The sequence below is a fragment of the Oreochromis niloticus genome, linkage group LG16 (assembly GCF_001858045.2).
Source record: "Oreochromis niloticus isolate F11D_XX linkage group LG16, O_niloticus_UMD_NMBU, whole genome shotgun sequence".
NCBI classification, from domain to species: domain Eukaryota; kingdom Metazoa; phylum Chordata; class Actinopteri; order Cichliformes; family Cichlidae; genus Oreochromis; species Oreochromis niloticus.
This window is the reverse complement of record NC_031987.2, coordinates 23,012,695-23,036,263: the sequence shown is the minus strand read 5'-3', so window position 1 is coordinate 23,036,263 and position 23,569 is coordinate 23,012,695. Positions and strand designations below refer to the sequence as shown.

Below are 23,569 nucleotides of genomic sequence, written 5' to 3'. Positions count from 1 at the left end.
GTGTGTGTGTGTGTGTGTGTGTGTGCGTGTGTGTGTGTATTTTCCAACTCCCAGCTCAGCTAAGTGGTTGAATGGAAACCTTGGCCTCCTCCTTGTCAGGTTCTCCATAGATCTATATAAGATTTGTTCAAAGTCATTGTAAAGAATAACATTCGCAACACTGTTCTGCTCCATGCACGTGGCAAAGTTTTTTAATTCTATTAGGTGAAGTGGAATAGGAGCTCCAGTGGGGACCGTGTCAGGTTGTGTTAATATTTAATCCGGTCTCACTTCGGGTTCCGCATGATCCACGGTATTGTCAAAGAAGAATGAGAAAGCAACATTACAAGGCGGATAAAAAGACATGGATAAAGACACTGTAGCTCCAGGACACGGCCTCACTCAGGATGTAGTGTTGTGAAATTCTTGTTGAAGACACTATTATGAGATGCCACTTGCATCTCTCCTCTCTGCAGAGCTCCTTGCCCATAGTGCAGGGCTCTCTGAACAGAAAGCAATATTATGGCAGCTAATGCTAATGCACTTACTTCAGCTGATGTGCATCTAAAGAGAGCTGACTGACAAATTGAATGTACAAGCAGGTAAAGAGGAAGAGAAGAATAAATGTGCATAAAAGTAGGATGCAGCATTAGTCTATAGTGTGTGTGTGTGTGTGTGTGTGTAGGAAAGAGGGAGAAACAGAGGGAGGGATGAAGGAATGGAATGAAGAGCGAGGGAGGCCTTTCACTTCCTCTGTGTGCACATCACGTCTCCTCTCCCTGAGCTCAATTACAGGATTGATACTCAGAGAGGAAACTTCATCATGTCGTACAGATGTCTTCACTGGGAAAAAGAGGGAGACGATGCATGTTGTCATTTAACGTGACATGGCCTGCGCTCATTGAAAACAAACAAAATGAGAAACAGTCGGACTATAGATTTCATTAAAGGCTAATAATAAATATGGAGCACTGGTGTAGAGAGGGAGCCCGCGGAAGGAAGACTGGAGGCTACTTACTGACGGAAGAAGGAACTGGAGGTTGGCATGCCTGTTGGATAGAGAATTTAACAATTCTGCTGAGTGAATTAATCGAAAACAATAACTTGTAAACAATAATACTCTTTCAGCGAGCCATTCCGCTCCATCATAGTAAACATTTTTTATAACCCAGACAGCTCTATAAAGTGCTTTAGGCATCATTGGGCACAACCATCATTAGTCAGTGCCTGTGTGTAAATCTGAATAAAGCCACTGCGCTGGTGATGCAGCGCAGACACAAGCCCATATCTATTTTACACTGTTTCATTTCAAACGTGACACAAGCAGAGAACACACTCCACAACAATGGCCATGTTTTGCTTTAATTTGATTAGGTTTTGTCTCAGCAAATGCCAAGTCCTGTTTTGCCTCAAGAACATATCTCTTAATCACGTTCCATCCAGGCTGTGTCTTTCATCTAAATCTCACAGCCGTGGCTCACACCCAACTTTATTTCGCTGAAAGGTAGGGGAAAAAAAAAGCACATACACACACACACACACACACACACACACACACACACACACACACATATATACACAAACGTACCAGCAGGCACACGCACACATCCAACAAGGGGGAATACAATGACAAAAGCCTAGCTCTCATCTCTGTCATATAAAGTGATGTTTTGTGTTTAGCTGTGTGCAATAGAGGTGTGTGCGTGTGTCTGTGTGTGTGCTTGCCTCTGTGTGTGTGTGTGCGTGTGTGTCTGTCTGCAGGGCTCAGATCCATGTTGTTTGGTTTGCTTCTCCATTAAGAGAGCTGTAAAGGAGAGGGAACAGATGGCTGCTGGCCCGCTCTGTCCTGCATCCTCTCACAACTGCCACACTTCCTGTGCGTCCATTAATCTTCTCTCACTAGTCCTGCAGCACAACTTTATTAAAACAACTCAGGAGAGAGCGAACAACAAGCCCGCACAGCTGTCAGGAGCAAAAGACAGAACCATTCGTCCACAGAAGAACGGCCTCGGATTTCGAGACGCATCTGTAAAACAGCTCAAGTAGAATCTGGTTCGCTTTGAAGCAGGCTCTGCAAAGCGAGCGCTGCTGTAGAGGCACAATAAATGCTCATTAGAACGCAGCTGGAACTGCTGTTGTTGCAGAGTTCATTGGCATAGTTTGTCAAACTTAAACATGTACGGCTCTAGCTCCCTGTCTGGAACAGACTACTGTTTTACTCCACTCTAGAAGCTTGTGGGAAATGTGGTGTACTGGGCACATTTTGGCCTGAGCTAAAGCTTTTCGAACACTAATAGAATGTCTGTTGAACATTACAGTAAATTATACATCCGAACTTCTTAATGTGATCGTGCGTGCTAATTTGGAACAAAAATGTGAGTCGTTTTTACAGTAACCTCTCCACATAAATGCGTAAATTCTATAATCACACAAGGACTAAATTTGTTGTCTTCCCTGATTGTTTTCTTGGAAGGAAACAAATGTGCAAATTTGCATGTTTGGCTCTGTCATGACAAATTCTAACAACGTAGCTCTATTTGGCCCTATGCTCTGTGTCCATAACAGTCAGTGGGTAAATTGAAAAATCAATTCCAATTTAAATTATTGGAATAAAGGACTCCAGGAGCTGAGGATATAAAAAAAAGAAAGAAAAAAAAACGTTCTTCTTCTAGATCCCCTTTAATTGGAAAGTCATTTCTTCAGGGTATTCTAATGGTTCTGAGGGAAGATTGCAAAATAAAGTTGATGAGCTGGGGGGAGGTTAATAGTGTGTGCTTGTGTTTGTGTGTGTTCTACTGACCCTGTGTGTTTTCTTTGCTCTGCCAGCCAACGTTCAGTCTTCCCCTCCCTTATGACAGAGGCATCAAATGAAGACTAATCCAGTGGGCTCACACACACTCAGACACACACTCCCTTATGCCTGTGGTCACTCGTCTCATCCATCTGTTATCTGGGGGAGTGTCGGTGGCTCTTGGGTCAAACTAAATTAACCATCCCTCGCTCACAATTGTAAAAATGTAATTGACTTAATATAACCAACCCTGGTGATTTGGATACTGTGTCTGTGAGTAATTTTGCAAGAGCCTGCAGATGCCACTTCAGATATGAATCACTATTGTATTGATATTTCAGGAAAAACAATGGCCGCTTAAAAAATGTAACTGTTACAGGGCCAAAAACTGGTTATTCCACAGTAACAAATGATACCGGTTCAATGTCCTGAAAACACAGGTAAAAAAGTCAGACAAGATAAGACGTGAACCATTTACATCACTTTCCGAATTTCTAATTTATTCATAAACTTGAAATGGATCTACAAAAATTCCCTTGTGCAAATATATCTTCTTATTACTAAGCCCATTGTTTGCTTTACTTGCTCTATGTCAGTGACAGATGTTACTCATGTTAAGTTTTAGTCTGCATAAATAAACCAAATCATCAATGATATGAATGCAGGAGCATGAAAACTAATAGGTATTAAGGCTTCAGCCACACCAAACAATTCAGTGAGTTAGAAATTGTTTCTCTCACTTAAATACATAAATCTCCAACTGGAGCTACTTTGGTAACCTACTACTTTTCTCATCTGAGAATAATAACCACATCAAAAAGGGAATGTTGATAAATTTAGAATACCAATTTAGAATCACGCTTTAACCCTTAACTCAGTGTATTTACAGAATTAAACCCTTTTAAACATTTATATTAGCATTTTAGCAACAGAAACATCAACATATGATACACGTTTCAAGTTTTCAGGGCCCCAGTATTGAAACTAAATATTAAGTTTTATGACACTTAGAAAAAAACATTGTTCGTGACACAGTTCCCGCCTTTTTTCCTTACGATGCCACAGGAACAAACTAAAGTAAAATGAATGACTGTGTCCATCATACGCTACTGTGGTGGTGGTGCTAAAAGGCTTGCAGAGGCCAATTTTTGTGTAGTTCCACAGAGTACTAATCTGAAACACAAGTGAAAAAGTCAAACAACAGAAGACATGAACCACTTGCGTCAATTCCCATATTTCCTCTGAGGGCAGGACGGGGTCCCTCACCTTAGGACGCCTAGGAGCAACACCTCAGAGTACACTGATTCCACTCGGTTGGGTCCACTCTCCATTTACATCATTAATTAGAAAAAAAATAACCTTCTGTTGTCGCCACAGGTGTAATTAATTACTTTGGCAATTTCCTTCAATACCAAAATATTTTCTTTGTCATGGCGTACAAAAGTTAAATAAATGCTTAAAATATAAACTATCAAACCATTTAATGTGTGCCACATATTCAATCATTTATTCATGTTTACTGAGGTAATATAAGACAATGAATATTAGGTTTATATACTGAATAGATTTAAATCTTCACATTTCTCTGTATGAGTAACAATAATGATCCTTGTGGCAGAAATCAAATTTCCTATTGACTATGGATCATGTGACAGCTGGTACTCCTACTGGCTTTAACTAAAGAACCCACCTCTGTCCATCTCTTTCAAAGACTGAGGATCCCCACAGTTCTAATGATCTAGCTTCTTTAATTCATGGTCAAGTTGTTCTAGCATTTAAATTTAATATTTTTTTAATGTGTGATTCTCAAAGCTCCATCCATCCATCCTTCCATCCAATGTAACTCATTCACATTCACACCTACATCCAAATGTATAATGACCAGTTAACCTAAGAAGCCTGAGTACTTGCTAACAGCTCACAAAGACATGGGGAGAACATGCAAACTCCACAAAGAAAGGCAGAAGCCTGTATTTAAACCCAGGACTTTGAAGCGACAGTATTAACCACCACATCACTGTACCACCCCCAAAACAGAGGTAATACTGGACTTTGCATCATTGTGCCCCATGATATAAACTTAAAAGAGTGCTAATGATGCTAATGTTGATGCTAATTAGTGCTACGTAACATAACTATAATTTTACTTACCAAAAAATGACTTCTTGGACAGACTGTTTGCACTTTTTTTGATAATAATACATCTTATTTGGCAGAAAATTATATTATGAAAGGCACCAACACCACAAACACAGTCAGGAAGTTTAATTCAGTTACTTGAATTAGCCAAAGTGAAACCCAGTCAGCATCTACCTGTAGTGTAGTGCATCCACAAATTAATAAAATTGAAATGGGGAAATAAAAACCCATAGCTATCATAAAGAGATAAATCAGTTAGTTATAGAAACCGAGGCTAGGCCTGTGCTAGATCATACTATCCAAGATAACAGTGATATAAATATTAAAATGATATAAAAATGTCATATCATGATATCATTGCTATAGCAATGCCATGTTTTTACGTTCCCATGTCTACACAACAAGACAACAATGAGCCCAGGCATGTCTGACAGTGAGTAAGGATTAACTACCTAAACAGGGAGCCACTTCAACAAACTCCAACAAAGCAGTGTTTTGCAGAATATACAAGTAAACTCTTCCTGATAAATAAGGAAAACGTTAACTTGTTGAGGCAAAAACAAACCATTGAGTACAACCTGGCTAAGAAGGAGATACTAACGGCTGGTGATGTGCAACCCAAGTAAGTAAGTAAACTCAGCATCACCCCAGCATTGCTAGTTGCATTCGCTAGCTGCACTCCATGTAACAGGATGAGCTGACGGTAGATGGGAATTACTGACGTGGTCATATGGTGGAAAACATGGCTTTAGGCAGGTGGTTTAAAAGCGCTATATCTTTAAGATTCACTATATGACAATACTGATTTGTTAGTAGGTTAAGTTGCTTTAGTTATTGTTAAACTAAAGTATTAAGCAGTTGTTTATGTACTACTCAAAGAAAAATTAAAGGAACACTTTTTAATTACAAAATAGCATCAAGAGGGCATTGTCTCCATGCATACAAGCACGTGGAGCCCATCCAAACTGCTAAGTACCATTCTGAGTTGCTGCAATAAAATTTCGGCAAAATGGACTAACCTGCTGCATTATTTTTTCACTTTTCTGGAGTCTCTTTGAATTCAGCCCTCTGTAGGTTAATAATTTTCATTTGCACTAATCAATGCAGCATCCTTTTGTTCCTAACACATTAGCCAGTCAATATAAGGATAGCTATCCAACACGATTGTTGTGATCTGGTGTGTTTTCAAAATGTTCCTTTAATCTTTTTAAGGAGTGTACCTATATTAAAATTTCAAGAACACTAACTAGGCTATGCTGTCTCACAGCTATTGCATTATAATGCTGTGCTTGTGTCAATAGATTCTCGCTTTGAATTAGGTCTACTGTCATCAATGACAGTAGCTCATTGAAAAAGAAGGATGGATAAGGCCCTTCATTTACTTATACTTATAACTGGTGCTGCTTGCAAGCTGCAAACATCAATATACTACATCATTATGAATATCATCATCATCATCATAGATTTTTTGGAAATATTGTGATATAATTTTGAGACCGCTCCTATATCTGGTTGTAAACACAAACTCTAAAGTCAGTCATGTTAACATTAGTGTCTGTGGAAACTGACTGAACCAGCCTCAAGTGGCCATTCCAGAAAATGTAGTTTATGGCAGTTTTGCACTGACTTAATTTTTCAGCCCAGGAGTTTTAATATGGTGCACACTGTCTGTAACTGCCTGTATCCAGTTAAGTTGAATGCCATAAGAAATTTAAGCTAGTGATGTATTATGACTTCCTTTAAAAGAAAAAAAAGTAACTGCAGTCATTAAATGTTGGACTTGGATATCTGTTCCTGTGTTTAGAACATCAGAGTGTTTTTCATCATACATACACACGTTTAATCAAAAACCCTTATTCAGTGCAAAATAAGTCTTAAATTGGCCCTCCACAATCCTTTAGTAAAAAATAAAATAAAAAAAATACTCCATACAATCTTGTGCACATCACCCTTTTTTACCAACCTGGTCTGAGACCTTTCTCCATCGCCTCACTGACATTAAGGTGGTGCTGTGTAGAGACATTTCCATTCAACAAACTTGTTGACATAGTTATCAGACATCAAAGAGCCTTGTGTCATTTTGAAAAGGCCTTATGAGAGTAATGGAGATGTTAAAGGCCGCGTTGGCCCCAAATATCACAAAAGGATGAGAGGATATGAGCACGCTTTGACTGAAGACTCAAAGGAAGGCATGATAGAAACATAGTTAAAAAAAAAATTCTGAAATGCATTCGCTAGAGAGAGGGGGGGAAGAGCTCGGCTTCATTTCCGCCTAAGAAGCGCAGAGTTAAAAGGTGGCCCCTGTACAAATGAAACTCAATTTCACGCCACATTATCCCTCCCTGTTCTCTTTCCTGGCTTTCATTTTCATTAAGACCAGAGACAATCATAAATTAATAATTACTGCCGAATGTCTAAGCACAGGCCGCCGTCCTATAGCCCTCCTCTCGCTTCTGTCGTCTTCCATGTTCATGCTTGCAAAATGTTAATTTAGGTAATGTGGCCTGGCCCTTGTCAGATAAAACTGTTTTGTAGTTTCACTAATGCATAATGGTCTATCTGATTAGGTGACATTAGTCCCATCTTTCAGATGATCAGCCTGCACCTTCCTAATGCCTCTCCACAGACTCCAGGTCACCACTGAGTTATCAAGAGACATGCAATATTACTGCCTTCACTAAATGGTCATCGCCTGGCTGGGATGATGAGCGAGGAATTAGCTGGGGTTAACAATGCAGTTGACACGACGTCGAAGCATAAATAAAGCTTCATTTCTCACTTGTGTAACTTTTCATCCTTTAAGTGCAAAAAAATCTGTCGCCGATCTTAAGCTGATCATGCAAGCACAAAACATCAACCAAGTACGCATTGTGACACTGGATGAACCAAAAGGATCATGCAGAATAATCATGTGTTCATGATGTCTTCATGAGCGCATCGACACATCGAGCCAAGTAAGTAAAACACACAGCTCACAAGGCTTTCAGTGCTTTGAATATGCAATCAGCAGTGTGCTTTCCGCACTACGTTGAAGCAAAAAAAAAGGCAACAACACATCTATAATGCACATTTGGTATTTAAAGTCTTTGTGCCTCATGGTCATATTTGTACTGAATTGAATTTATAACAAAATGTGCAGTGATATGAAACATGTAGCTGCAGGGCCTTTTCTCTCACATGCAAGTGCAGGAAAATGCATCAGATAGAGAAATAAACAGAATATCTGAGTAATAGCTGAGAACAGCCCACATCTCAGAAGCTCACTGGAGGTGAGCAGAGTGAATCTTTCACTGCAGCGCAAAGAAGGAACCTTGGAGTCATTTGATGGATCAAGTGGACGTTATGCCAGTTTCTTTCATTCGATAGTGAACTTAAGTTTGTACTGAGTGGAGCGGTGACAGCCAGTGTGAGTCTGAACTCCACGAGAAGCATGGTTCCATGATTGATTGCCCACTGTGTGTCATATTGTTCTTTCAAGGTTGATTGAAACTTTAACCTCATTTTTAATAAAAAGAAGAAAAGCTTGAAATATTTTAGGCCTTGAATTTTTACAATGCAGCACTGAATTATGCAGCAATCAGTCAATTATTCATCTCTGTGGCTGTGTTATGGCCATGCTTTAAAAAGCATGCAAAATGGGAATGGGCCAAGCATGCTGTGTCAACACATTTCACTCAGAATTGCTTACTAGAGAAATTTGTCTTTCAATGTCGATTTTATATTTTTTATGTGCTTTAAGAGCTGTACCTGTTACAGTTACTTGAAAATAATCCCTGTGGATAGGTGTTGTGAATCAAAAACAAAAGCAATAAATCAAGAAAAGCTTGTACAAGCATCTACCTATTAATTTTTTTATTTCGAACAAAGGTCCCATGGAATTCTGTTCGTACAACTAAAAAACTAAACGTAGTTCAGAATGTGTCAGAACATCCAGCACCACATAAAAAAAAGAAATATCATCCAGGGTTGCTGCCTTCCTCTTGGTATTTTTAATTAAAAAAGTCCCTTAATTAATGCTTTCAATTTTATATTTGGTTCTTCAGAATTCCCCCCCCCTGAAAAAAACAACATCAAAAAAGAGTGGTCCACTTATGACTTGTGTAAAGCCACGGTTCCCTTTTGGTACTGTAGGCATGTACTTGTGTGTGTGTGTGTGTGTGTGTGTGTGTTTCAAAATGGAACAGATGACAGGACAGGACAGATTCAAACCTACACCCCTGCAGTCTTTCAATATATGGTTACCAGGTGAGCTATGGCGGCAACTCAGGTGAAGCACTTTAAATAAAGAATTACAGGAACCTGTATTTCCCTGTGTTTCATGTGAAAAATCTGAAAATAAATAATCTGTTGTGACTAAGACCTATGTATTTTCTGTTATATTATATTAAAAAGGCATTTAATTAATATTTTCAATTTTGTTTTTGTTTCCTAAAAAAAAGTGGTCCACTCATGAGCTGTATAAAACAACGGTCCCCTTTTGGTACAGTAGGAGTGTACACTGTGTGTGTGTGTGTGTGTGTATGTGCAGCTACTTCTTCTACTTCTCCTTGCAAGTGCATGGTCATTAGGTTTATTTTTATATTTATTTTTAAGGACAGTGGAGAGTAGACAGAAAAGAGCAAGTGGAGGATGGAATGCAGAAAACAGCCCAGTGCAGACTCAAGCCTCGCAGGCCTCTGCAATGTTTCAGGATATGGATCACCTACTCAACCAGGTGAGCTATAATGGCAACACAGGTGAAGTGCTTCTGTTAAATAATTACAGGAACCTGTATTTCCTCTAGTTTTCGTGTGAAAAATGATCAAATGAGTAACCGATTGTGACTAATGACTAAAACCTGCGCTGCAGCCTCATGATTTGACAGCTTTCAAAAACTTTTAATGAATTTGTGCTTACCTCAGCTAGTACTTTAAGTGTGCAAAGAAATTATTCCACTGTGGACACGAACGGGTCAGAAAACATGCACACAAGGAAAACGTATTACGCGCCCGAAACATTGCCAATATCACACTCACAAAACAAAAAGGGAGCACGACTATAACAGCTTTATGATTTCTCAACAGCTCAGCGAGACCCCAAGTGCTTTTTAATGCGGATATTACGAAGCATGGCCATTCATCGTGCAGGGCTGGTTAAGGGGAGTGTTTTTGTTTATCATTTTAGGGCAATATATTGTGAATTAGCATCATACACACGGAAGTACACATGAAGTAATTTATTTACAGTGAGCTTGGTCACACCCTCATTTGCGTCTTTTATCTAAGATCGGCCTATGAATTAAACACGCACACACCCATGTCAAAGGACACACGAAAGGAAAATGTACACAAGTTATTCCCATCATCTGATTATACACATTTTTTACTGCTATATAAAGCAAATAACAATATGTTCATTCATTCTTAATACATAGAAAAGAGTTAAAAGTCTGAAGGCTGATTGTAAATGTCCCTAAAATGAACACAACTATATGACTTAGAACCTCAAAGAAAGCAGATGCCCCCATGTTTGCATAAAATCATGTTTGAGTATCGCAGTGGTAAAGATCTGTGTGTTTATGTTTCAGCAATATCAGTGTGCAATCTGGAAATGTTACATCGGCGTATTGTGGGGCAACCGCTTCAAACACCTCAATGGCACAGAACTGTGTCACAAACATTGGGTTTATCATCAACATGTTAACTTTATTTGAATTTGAAATACAATGAAGAGATGATTCAAGAAGTTATATAAGTTATCAGTGACAACAGACCTAGACACTCCATTGAGAACAAAAAAGAACAAACATTGTGAACATGGGACACTCTCCCTCCTCCTCCTTCTTCTTCTCCTGATTAAAACACAAAAGGTCTAAACTGTTTTGCAGTTAAAGGACTGACATCAGCTTATGTCTTGAGAATATACACAGGTGTTTCAGCACCAAAACTCCAAAAGTCTTTAGGGAAAGTAACAGTAAAATGATGACTTTTTTTTCTTTTCTTATCGGGATATCGTGAAACACTATAAAAAAACCTAAAATAAAAAAGTGTATTTGTATAGGTCAAACAGGGATTAGAGCAATGTAATCAAATAGCGTTTAGATTTGAAAGGTTGCATCATGACTGATTGTTTTTCAAGCTGACACGACAATAATTCATCTTTTTTCTTCTTTTTTTTTAAAAAAACGCATCGAGAGGTGCTGATTTCTGAGTGTGCCTCATGACAAAAATGTACAGTAAATTCCAAGAAATATTACCTCTGTTACAAAGATTACAGTAGTATTGACAGCAAAAAAACAAAACAAAAAAACTTCATTTTTGAAAGTGAAATGTTTGTTAATTATGTTTTTAAAATCATCCGGGCTTGAGTGAGTCAACCCTAGTATTTGTTCAGCACAATATAGGATTTATTAAATATCATAATTCCAGGACAAACATTTACATGCCTGCATGCTTTCTCACCAAAATGGCAGCTATAGGAAAGGATGACGGCTCAGAGATAGAACGAAACAAAACGGAACAAAAAAACCGAACAAAAAAACAAAACAAAAACTGAAGGTTTATATAAATGGCGGTATTGTTTGCCTAATAGTTCTACTGCATACACAATACCTCTTAACATTATATACACATACCTTATCAATCCACTCGGGTTCGACTGGAGTGAGTTTTTCCTATCAGCATCATCGGATCTCGTATGTACAACAAATGTAAAAAGGAAACTTGATTGTATTATCATCTAATTTAGAAAACATGAAAATCAAACATCAGTCGTCTTCTTCTTCTTTTGATGAACACATGGATAAACTCACGTTTCCCCTCCCGCCCCCTTCCCACCCCCCACACACAAAGGTTCATCTCTTTAGCTTCTCAAAATTCAATTTGAAATACAAAACAGAACTTCAGTCGGATTTCTTCTTCTTCTTTTTTTTTTTTTGAAGCTTTCTCGCTGGCTGAGATACAGTATAAAAATCTTCAGTGCTGTGAATTTATGAGTTATTACCAACCATGTACCATGGGTACATTTTTACTGTGCTCAATATATATGTTTATCCTTCACGTTGGCCAAGCTGTTGTGTCAAAACCTGCTTCGTCAAACTATTTCATAGTTGGCCTCTGCGATGAAAAAAAGACTCCTTATTCTACATTCAAACTCAACCTCGTCCAGCATTGGGGTGAACACAGCATGTCCACTGAACTCCTACAAGCAGCTTGACTTCCTTCCACTACTAAATCTGCCTGGATAAGGGCTCTCGAAAGTCTTCGTGAGTTTTCTTTTCTTTCTTTCTCCCCCCCGCCCTTTTTTTTCATTTTGTTTTTTAAATTCCTCCAGCTCCTCGTGGCCTTATCAGTACATCACTGTGGTTTTCAAGAAAAGTCTTCCATCTGCAACAGAGAACACACAGAAGCCAAAGATTAGCCAACAGCTAACATCCCGCTGACGTAAAAAGCACTACTCAGGATGCGATTGTTGATGAAACCTAACTTTGAAATGTTGCCCTGTAGTCTTTCAATTTCAGCGGCACCGCTATGAATTCATAAACTGATTTGAGGATAAGATTAAGTTAGCAGCCATGACAAATATGATTAAATATCATGCAGACTTTTTACTTTATTACTTCCAACCACGACAAGAAACTTGGTGATATCAGAGGGAAAACACCAATACAAAGTGTGGCACACTACATCAGCATAGATATATAAACATAGAGCGTACATGCACATTTTAATGCCACCAGTGTAAAAGCAGTTATAACAATGACGCACGAGACTCATGACACATATTTAACACATCTAAACTGATATCCTTGTTGAACATAATCCTGCACTTACGACGTAAGGAGCTCGCTAAGTGACATTTCCTGCATGGGAATGGTGTTTATTAGAAATGGCAGACATTCCACTGCTACGTTATCTCCAGACACCTCCAACCTAACGAGCTTTGTCCATTTCAGGCAAACACTCTTGTCTGAGTGTTCGCCTGAGCGAGCAGCGCTGCTCCGACACTGAGCTGGTAAAAGCATCTGTTAGGCACAGCTCAGGAGCATGTTTGACGTTTATTACCTTCACATTTCCTCTGCCGGAGAGTGCCACGGTAATGCCTTTAAGAAGCACACCTCTCCATGGCAGTGCGCCTAAATAATTCAATGTTAAAGAGAAACGCGCACAAAGGCGTTTAGCGGCGCGCGTTGTCGGACATGACACAAGCCGTGCAGGACGTCAGAGACGGCGCTTGACTACTATTCCGCCGAGCCGCGGAGGATGCACCTGATTACGATGTCTTGGAAACAGAAGAGACAGCATTCACCTCCGCTAATTAAAAACATCCTATTGCTGTTATTTTAACACTCATTTTTGGGGTGCTGTATTATCATCTATATGCTCATGACATTATCAATATTCTATCAATTAGTCCTGCCCTCCTTTTTAGACTGTGTTTTATGAATTGTGCACAGACAGGGGAGACAACAAAAGCTTGTTGTGTGTATTAGTGTGTGTGTGTGTGTGTATATGTACTGTGTGTTTGGGGGGGGGGGGGTGTACAAACACACAGGCTAATTACCCAGCACTGCTGTAGGTCTCAAAGGCATTGCACTCTGGCTGCCTCTATTCAAGCAACAACCACTGAGTTCTGTGTAAAAGTCATTACAGCATGAATGCAGCAGTAGCAAGAACAGAAAGCCAAAGATGGAGGGGGTGGGGGTGTGTGAATGTGTGCGTGTGTGTGTGGGGGGGGGGTGTGGGTTAGGTATGCACAACTCGACGCACACATGCACACACGCCCACAACAGCAGATCAAGCATCACCTCGCAGTCTGTCTGCCTGCCTGCCCAGCTTCACAGTTGGAGCAATTTATAGGGGTGTTAATGAAAACAAAGAGAATGCGATTATTTGATAGAGGATGACATTTAATACACTGTCGAGAGGGGCTTAAACATCGCGGCGTTTCGCTCCTGACAGATGAAATGATCACGAAAGCGAGGGGGGGAGGGGGGAGGTGAGAACTCGACAAACGAATCTCCCCGATTCAAATACTTCCTGAAATCGGCGCGCGATATTAGCGCAAATGTTGAAACATCTGCTTTACACACGCGACTGGGGGAAAAAAATCCCCCAAAAAACTGGCGACGTCTTGACACGTTGTTTTATGAAAGGCTGTCTCATTAAAATATGTTAAAACTTTTCGTATTTTTATATTCAAATCAAGATGAAAAGTTCATTAAAGAGAATAAATATTTCATTAGATGCTAAATAAAACAAAGGGAATTTTTGGCTTCTCTCAGCATAAAATTCCTTTGAAAGATTAATTAATACATGTAAATTATGCAAATTATGCCCATGCAAATATTTTATGAAGACAATTAAGGGATCCATTAATTACAGTCTTTTTTGCTTCAGTGACATTCATTCATTTAATTTTAATTTCACTTTAACTGTTTTGATGTTTAATCTTGCAACAAAGAACTTTATCTCCGCGCGCAGGGTCGTGTAAACTTGCCGAACACGTCGAGTGGGGAAGCGGCAGGGAACCAGAGAAGATACTGGGGGAAGATATTCGCGTGTGCACCGTTGCCAGGCAGTACTGGCGAGGTACAGTCCCAGTAGCTCGCCTGCCTGTGAAAAGAGCCACGCTCCCTCTTGGACCCGATTCAAAACACTGTAAAAGCAATTAATAAACACAGACTGTGTTAATATCGCAGAATTAGAGAAGTGTGACAAAAGACAAATAGAAATAATTAGTTCTCTAAAATTATGCCCTCATTATTTTTTTTTTCCACCCCTCTCTCTCTCTCCCTCTCCCTCCCCGTTCGCCTCCCTGAGTTTGGAGTTGAGAATATACCCACACATTTCTCTCGGCTTTCATGCGAGTGATAGGCTTGTTTTTTCCCCCTTCTGCTTGTGTAATTTATCAACATCATTTTTTGCCATTTGAGGTTAATTATACGGCGAGGCTTGCAGAGTAGAGTAGAGGAGACATGGGTGGCAGACAAATGCTTCTCTAATTGAACAAAACACAAAGTGCAGCCTGTTATTCGGTTTCCGCCTTCATTCCACTCTTCGAGGCAATGATCAGAGTGATTGAGAGACCACGAAAAATTATATGCTCTACGCTCCCATCATGGTGTTTCGAACCGGGATTAGACGAGGAAAAATAATCATTCCGACCCCGACTTTACATCGGAGCAGGACAATGGCTGCTGTCACTTTAAGTGCAAAAGCTTTAACACATTGAATCTGACACAATTACATCACAAAGAGGCAGGCTCTTGACGAAAGTGTGAAATATTAGAAATTAAAGGGGGCTAAATATACTAATTTGGTATGAAATAGAGAGCTATAATTGCGCTGTATCTGGAAGTTATCTTTTAAAAGATGACATATGGATTTCCCTTTTTTTTCCTCTTTCTTTTTTTGGGGGGGGTGGGTGGGGGCATCAAACTGTTTCAGATCCCCGCAGTGACTGAATGACATTTAATTAAGGAGGAGTCATTATTTCTCTTGGTACATTTCTCTTATTTTTGCCCTTTCACAAAATATCAGTTCAAGTAGACTAATCATACATTAAAGAGTTAAAGGGACCTAACTTATTCACAAAGATGAACATTCCCCCACTTTTCACAGCAAATTACATGCAGCATTTTCCTGGATAAATTGGGACCTCTCCCACTGATAAGGGCGGTTCTGAGCAGACGCAGCTGAGGCGTATTAAAGCATTACGTTCGAGTAATAATGAGGATATTCAACCTCTGTGAGGTGTCTTGTATCTGGGTAAACACAGATAGCAGACAGTCTACGGAGGTTATCGCTGGAGCGCCCTTCCCCAAACACATACTGCACCCCCAAGGCTAACAAACAAACAAACCATTAAAAATGTACAAGGCTTATTCATAAAATGGATTGATTTGCCCCGTTTATGACTATCAAAGGAGGGATTCCACTGCTTTTTGTGGTTTTATGACTCATTAATGCCGCCTGAGTTGTAAATAAACAACTTTTTTTTAAAGTCTCTCTTTTTTTTCCACGACCTTACAGCTTAGCTTTTTCGCTATTTTCCAGCTCTATCCCACGCGAGTTTTACCTCTTTTCCTAAAAGCATCACACCCACTAAAAGTCAAGAGAAAGAACAATATTATTTCTACAGAAAACCAATGATCTTGACCTAGTGCTGTGGCCCAGATGGTGAGCTGTATGTCTGAACAGCAGGCACAGAAACACTAATGTTCATAAACTGAAGCAGTGTGTGAGTGTGTGTGTGCAAAGGAGGGTGACAGAGAAAGGGAGTGGGGGGGGCAACAGAGGAAGAGAGCAAAAGTGAGAGCCAGAGAAAGAGAGGGAGATTTATTGTCTCATCTGAGCCCCTGTACCTTGTATTGTCCTTTCAGCATCTGTTCTCCCACTGCTGCGGTCACTCTCCATCTCAGGGGTCAGAGAGTCTGAGAGAAGAGAGGGATCACCGCCGTTAAACATCCCTGACATCCACCTATCACAATGCCAGTTTCACAGCATCATTCATTCAAAACAAGAGACTAAGATGTCAATCTGTATCTAAGCCGCATGTGCGTCCCGTTTCTCTCTTTAATTACCAACAGTGTTTGGGAGGGTGGGAGAGAAAGAAAGAAATCCTTGATTTAACAATCTTTTAAACTAAAAACCCCAGCGTGGCTTGATGAAATAAAGCTAGCAAAGCAACGTTACACCTGCACCTAATATGAACAGTCGTGTTTTGATTTTCTTTTTCTAATTGCCTTAATAACTCCATACTGCGCACCGCTAGTGGCAGACCAGTGAACTAATGATAAAAGAATGCCACTTTGATATGGTTGAGCTTGTGCATTAATGACTGACGCATTAAAGTGAACGTTTCTTTTACAAATGGAACTGGGCTTCTGCCAGCTTAGAGCTGTCAGATAAACACAGTGATCAATAATTGAGGAAATGTACTTGTACCTCAAAGGTGCTGGAAAGGTGTGCTTGTCTGTGTGCTTACATTGGGATACATCCCAGTGTAGAGTACTCGTTAGAGCTGAAAACGTCAGCCAATCGGCTTGCAGACAGAGAGCAGAATAAATCATTCTGAACTATTTTGTTCATCAATTAATGCTGATGTTGTCTGTTCCAGCCTTCTAAACCCATATCATAGTCAACTTAATGTATTTTGGCTCTGACAGAACAAAGGTAATCATGTAAAGATATGTCACCATGGATATTTTAGACATGCTAAATGACTAATCAATTAATCAGGAGGTAGATTAAATGATAATTGAAATGACTGGGTGCTGTAATAGTAGTAGAAGGACATAATGAGAACAGAAAGCAAATGTATGAGTTGACTGTGAGAAAGTTGGAGTTGAAATGAGATATGCACAATTTGAAGCAACTAGAAAATGTTTGATGTCGTTTAATAATAGATCATTGTTGTTCTGTTTTATCACTTTTGCTCGGGGAGAATTCCACCATTTGATTTCTTTTCCTTATTTGTCCCTCTAAATCCCACACTTAAGTAGTCATGTACAGCAACACTGTCTCACTGTGGAGTGTCTGACCGTTGAGTGAGCGCATGCTGTCAGAGGGCGAGGGCTGCTTCAGGGTTTGCTCGGCCTGCTCTCTCCTTTTGGATTCATACTCCAGAGCTTCTTGGAGTTTCCGCTTGGCCTTCTTCTCCTTCTTCAGACGCTTCTGAATGATGGCTAAGACGAGGAAAAGACCACAGCGGGAAAATAAAATGAGCTCTGGGGCAAATTAGCGGAGCCTTATTTTCAAATGAAATACTCTAGCAGAAAGATGGTAATCTTTTTTTTTTTTAGTCAGTGTAGAACACTATTATGGAAAAGGGAAACTCAATTAATGCTAAATATTTTATTATATATAAAGATCTTTCCTTAAAGAAGAGATTCTGAGTAAATACTGACTGTGACTTAGTAAACTGCTAGAGGGAATTAAAGCTAACTGAAAAATTTATTGGGATATTTTTCATGAGTTTCTCTCATTAAACATAAACGATACAGTTAGCGTATGACTGTGATGCATTTTACATGAGACTGAGAGTAAATTTGTATTGAGTGTGTATTTCCAATTATGTTAACAGACTAAGAGCGGGAAAACCAGAGCTATGCTATCATATTATGTGCAGCCACAGAAGCACACAGAAGCTTATGTCTGCTTTAATCAGAGGCATTAAACATACATGGAGAATTGCTTATATACATTCAGGAGCGATCACATCTACATGAGCACAGGCCTGTGAAGTCTGAACATGAGAACACTGTACACAGTTGTGCACAAGCCCACCCACCTGCTCTCACTCTCTCTCTCTCTTACACACAAGCACACACACACACACACACACACACACACACACACACACGGCTGACAGTGCCAGGCAGTCGTCAGGCAGTACCTCTGTTCTTCTGCTCCATGGCGAGCTGCTTCTCCAGAGTCTCCCTGAGCTCCCTCTCTCTGAACAGCTCCATTTTCAGCTCTGTCTTCTCCAGCTGCACCTGCTTCTCTTGAGCCCGCGCATTGTCAATTGCCACTTTGAGCAGGCCCTGCACACACACGCAGAAACACACACCAATGAATATATACACAGCGAGATATACAGGAAAAAAGGGATGAGTGGGGGGGCAAAGAGAGAATGATGTGGTCTATTTAAGAGCTTCAAGATGAAGTGACAGCAAACCACACTGAAAGTATGTCACAGCAGCTCTTTGTACTGCCCACAGCGCTGAAGCAGAACACAGGGCCAAAAGCTGACTGCTTCTACACGTTTCCTTTCAGTCAGACTGTCACCTGAACTAACCTTTTACCCATGACGGTGCCTTTTAGTGCAACCTCTTGCTCCACAGCTCTGGATACAGATCTACAAGAGTTTAGGGTAGTTATTTTTTTCTTCTTCTTCTTTGTTTTGGTTTTTTTAGATACAGAATCCTGATGCGAGTGCTGCATATGTCTGACCCCTTTTGGTCAAAACTGTGAAATACAAGCGTTGACAGCTTTAACAAGTTAGAGCTAAAGGAAGCAAACGGTGAAGAAAAGGGAAGTTTGTCAGAAAAAAAAGAAAAACAGGAAACACTTGAGATGAATTTGGTTAAGTAGAGGGTAAACGGTTACTATGGACAACATTAGCTTCTTCTCTCTCTGCAGTAACTTTACAGACTTACACAGCACAGCGGGGGTTCATAATACGAACAAAAATGACAAGCAACTCATCATATACTCCTGACTGTCCTGAATTACATGTTGCACAGTTCTGTGCACGTATAGAAGTGGCATTTTCATCACAATTAGTCCCCATCCACATGCAATTATATCCAATGCACTGGGCTATAGCGTACTAATTGTTGATTCCTCTAACCCCAATTTATTCTAAGTTGCTTTATCTTAATTTTCTGCTTGGTTTCATTTTGTTGATTTGTATATAAATATTCAATGCGAAGATCATTATCAAAGATGACTTAGAGGAGTGTTGGGAGCTGGCAATGGGTTTACTTGTGCCTTTCTAATTACCACGCAGAGCCAAAAGAGAAGCAGGACTCTGGTGCCAACGGTACAAGTGCAACGAGAAGGGCAGCAGCGTACACACATCATTACACTCAGACAGAAGGCAAATACATTCATCTTTCTGACTGAGGGTGTTTGAGCTGCAGCCTAAATGGAGTTCTGAGCAGATAGTGGTTAAGGTCTGCAAACTGTCCGTTCAAATCTTCGTGTCATGAAGTTTTCTCGGACAAAGAAATTAGCTCTTACTCTGTAACACTGACTTATACCAGCTAGCATCAGAAGCCTTAATATTGCGGAGAAACTTAAACAGTAGAATATACTGACAGAGATTTTATGAAGAGCTTTAAAGGTACAATAAGAAATCTTTTGAAGTTATTTATGGACATTGCATTTCTGCCTGTAGCTAGACCTGCTACATACATAGTACACTTTACAAGTTACTTTTAATTTAAAGAGGACAAATTGCTCTTTCAAACTATATATGACCACTTAACATTTTTACATTTGTATTTTCACAATTTCTTTGTTAATTTTTGTCTCACTTCTTCACATCTTCACCTCATAATCATTCTTCGCCTCATCTCCTGAACTGAAGTCAGGGCTCTACCATGTAGATAAACATACTCATTTTTTCCCAATATTGTTGCACTTATTACTCTCCCGGACACCTGACAACAAGACAGCTAAACAACAACAGTGGGTTATAAGCTAACATTATGTTACGGCAGGATTATGGACTTGAATTGGGAGGGATAAAACAATATTCAGTTGACTGCAATCTGCTGACATCTAGTGGTGACATTTTACACACTGTGCCTTTAAAAATCTATAAGAATTTCAGATCCTTAATATGCTTGTCCCAGGCACATTGCTCTAGCTGTAAGCATAGAAGCTCCACCCACCTACTGTTCAGTTTGCAAGGGCCAGCCAGTCAGAAAAACTTGCTTAAAAGCAGTAAGGATGAACTGTGGAATTAAACCAAGGCCCAGAACGTGATACAGTAAGTAAGGCTTAAAAAAACCTATAAATCCTGCAAAGCTGATCTAGTAGGGTGCAGCTGGAAACCTTTCCAGACTTTTTAAAGTCTGACCACGCAGAGGCCCTGCTATCTGAGGTCAAAGGTTCAACGCAAAGTTTACTACAAGAACACGAGTGAGCAACAATACCTGTATGTTGGTAAGGAGAGTCTCTATTGATGACAGGCCGTCTGGGAAGAGAAAAGGTGAAGGGAATCCCGGAGGCAGGGTCTGTCCAGCCAGTGACAATCGCTCGTAGCTATCTCTTGCTGTTGGGGTGCACATTGGGTTGTCCTCTGCAAAGAAAAACAGTAACAACAAAGACTGACTGATGATTCCTAAAACTAAAAGTTGCTCCACTTGAAAGTAAGTGGTCAGATATGTAAGCAGCTTTTTTGTTGCTAAGCTAATACATATTGATCCTGAATCAAGTTGACCAGCAGCAATGGCTGGGCCTGTATTGATCTCTAGGAGCCAATCCCAGCTATTCTCTCCACTCAGAAATATAGTGGACAGATTGCTCCCTTGGACATTCCTTCATATTTTTTTGCCTCTTCTCTCGGCCTGAATGGTGGGGTTGAACAATATCAACCAGGACATAAATCCAGCTTCCCCCATTTAAGAGATGTCATGTGGACTCCAAAAAATCAGAAGCAGGCCAGCAGTTTGACCCCAGCGGCTTGGGCTTCCTTTATGTATGCACGCATGGGTGACTGTCAAACCTAAGATGACATCATCCTCCATTCATCACCGGCAGAAGGGTAGGGCCCTGCCATCTGCTGTCCAGCCTCTCCACCGGGCCTCAGAGGAGGAAGGAGGAGCATTGGAGGGAGGGGAGAGAAAGCAGGAGGCAGAGCGGCAGAAACACGTACAGCCTGGTCAAACTAAAACAGTATGTCAGACAGTGCCGTTCGCTGCCCCATCAGATCTGACACATGTTTTTGCCCAGTGAGCTTTTTATCAAGCCAGGAATTTCTAAGTGTTACCATCTTGCGGAGAGACAGTTTATTAAACACATCCAAGTCTAAAAAGGTCTCCACAGGAAGCCTGCGCCATCAGCTGTTTAATTGTTAATTTAATGAAAGGGGGGAAAAGTTTTATTTGTAATGTGGAACCCTGGCTGTGTTGTGCACAGCACCTCTCTGCTCTCATCCAGTATTCATATCTGTTTATGTGGCAGGCTGAATCTTGAACAAACAGCGAGCGGAGCTGAACAGCCCTGCCTCTCCCTCCCATCAATATTCACCAACGCCAGCCAAGTGCTGGGAACAGCTGGTCTTACATTAATTAGTTTAAAGTATTTATTTCACCCATCCTCAGAGCAGATTGAGCAAAAACATTGGAGATTATTTCAAGCATCTGCAAATGCCCTGGAAACATCTCACCGCCAAAAGTCGAGTGTTAGGATTCACAGTTTAGGTTTGTAATTTGGAGATCTTTTTTTCCCCCCTTCTCCCCCCTTCTCTTCCTGAGTGGGGAAGATGGTGAAATATGCACCGCTGGTCCGTGGAGAGAGTAAACAACCTTTCTCCTTTTTCAGATGGAGTTCACTCCTGTTGATTAATTAGAATGGATGGTTGCCTAATGGATTAAAATTTGTTTATAATTTGACTTCATAAAAATAATGAATTGCCTACTTTTAAGAAGCCACTCCTGCGGTAATTTATTTTGTTTGGTGCAATCCTGTCTGCATTCCGAGGTGGGCGTCTGGGTGGAGATATAAAATGCACCCTCCCTTATACAGTGGCACAACATGAAAGTCCCATTTTATCTCAATAAAGTAACTAATCAAAGATCAAAAGCATTACAGTTGGCTCCAGCTCAGGTTGATATAGATGTATTGCGTGCATTATATGCATGCATCACCCACCTCCAATAAAATCTCCATAACAACTAGAGACGTTAGTAGACCTCGGGGAAAGGTCTGCTGTTGTAGCTTTGTAATTGATTTGTACTGTAGGCACTTTGTCCCTTATTTAGTGTTGGCATTAATCATAAATCATTGCTTTAACAAACTCCGGCTTCCCACTCAGCAGGCCTCCCCTCCAACACAATGTTGGATCACAGAGAATATTTGATGGCTTTGTTGCAGGGGAAACAACCTGTCATGCTCTGGGAAAAGCAAACAGCGTGTTTTGTTCGACAGACTCAAACTACCGTACAGCACCTCTTGTCAAATAACATTTCCACCAGGAGCTGCACATAAATAGTGGCATTTTCACAAAAAAAAAAAAAGGTGGGGGGGTTGGGGGAGCTAATAAGTGGCTAATTTCATCAATATAATCAAAAGTGGCTTAATGAAACTCAAATGTAAATTCCAATGAACACGATGTAAATCCGCCGGTTTCCTCTGCTTCCAGTGTTAAAGCGCCCCCAACTCCCCCACCCGCCCACCCTACATTTCTCTCTGTGCCTGGCTGCAAATGCTGGCACGTGTTTGCATGTTTATTTCTCACCATCGCTCCAGAATCGTTGACTTCAACTTAATTACAGCGACAGGCGTTGGAGTGATGGGGGCCGGTGGAATGGAGTACTCTGTTTCCAGGTGATATTTCTGCACTAGCAAGGCTGCCAACAGCAGCTGTGACAGCCTCTTGTGCTTACCGTACGGTAAAGGTACAGTTAAGGCCCCCCGACTATGAAATACTGTGTGGAAAAACACTCGCAGGTCACCCCTGTCACAAATAACATTTCATGCACAACTGTTTCGGTGGATAATAGGAGCCACAAATAAAAATGGGACGCTGTAAATACAATGCATTCTGAATGAAATGCCATAATTTAAAACAACGTGTCCCCCCCACCACCACCGCCGCTGCCACCCTCCTCCCCTCTCCATCCTCCTCCTCCACCCTGTTCTCAATAGCTGCAGAGGGAGTCCTTGACAGTGTGCTAGCAATGATGAATCACCTATCCAGTTAATTTTCTCACTCCTCATGTGTTGTGCTGCTAAAACAGGGGCCCAGGAATTGACTTGACAAACTATGAATGTAAAAAATATCACTTGGAGGGATCTGGGCTTATCTCCAATTTACATGTTATTAGATTTGTGTTGCAAGCGGCACTTGGACCTCGCAAAACTGAAGCAAAAAAGATGGGGCACATGATAACCAGAGATAAAACATGTCTAAAACTCACTTGAAAGCCTTTGAAATATTTGATGG

General features: G+C 40.5%; 1 protein-coding gene across 3 annotated transcripts in view; it reads right to left on the bottom strand.

Annotated features, from left to right (window-relative positions):
* Positions 1 to 10,572: 10,572 nt before the first annotated feature.
* Positions 10,573 to 23,569, bottom strand: part of dachd (dachshund d) — a 91,843-nt gene continuing 78,846 nt past the window's right edge. For 2 of the 3 annotated variants that reach the window (XM_025903660.1, XM_005475443.3), the window contains exons 7-11: positions 20,556 to 20,701; positions 18,287 to 18,434; positions 17,433 to 17,576; positions 16,254 to 16,322; positions 10,573 to 12,273 (exon numbers count right to left, since the gene is read on the bottom strand). In XM_025903660.1, the coding sequence (XP_025759445.1) occupies positions 12,236 to 12,273; positions 16,254 to 16,322; positions 17,433 to 17,576; positions 18,287 to 18,434; positions 20,556 to 20,701 (545 nt within the window). In that variant the 3' untranslated portion in view covers positions 10,573 to 12,235. The remainder of the gene's footprint in view (positions 12,274 to 16,253; positions 16,323 to 17,432; positions 17,577 to 18,286; positions 18,435 to 20,555; positions 20,702 to 23,569) is intronic. The other variant, XM_005475444.3, reaches the window with a different exon arrangement.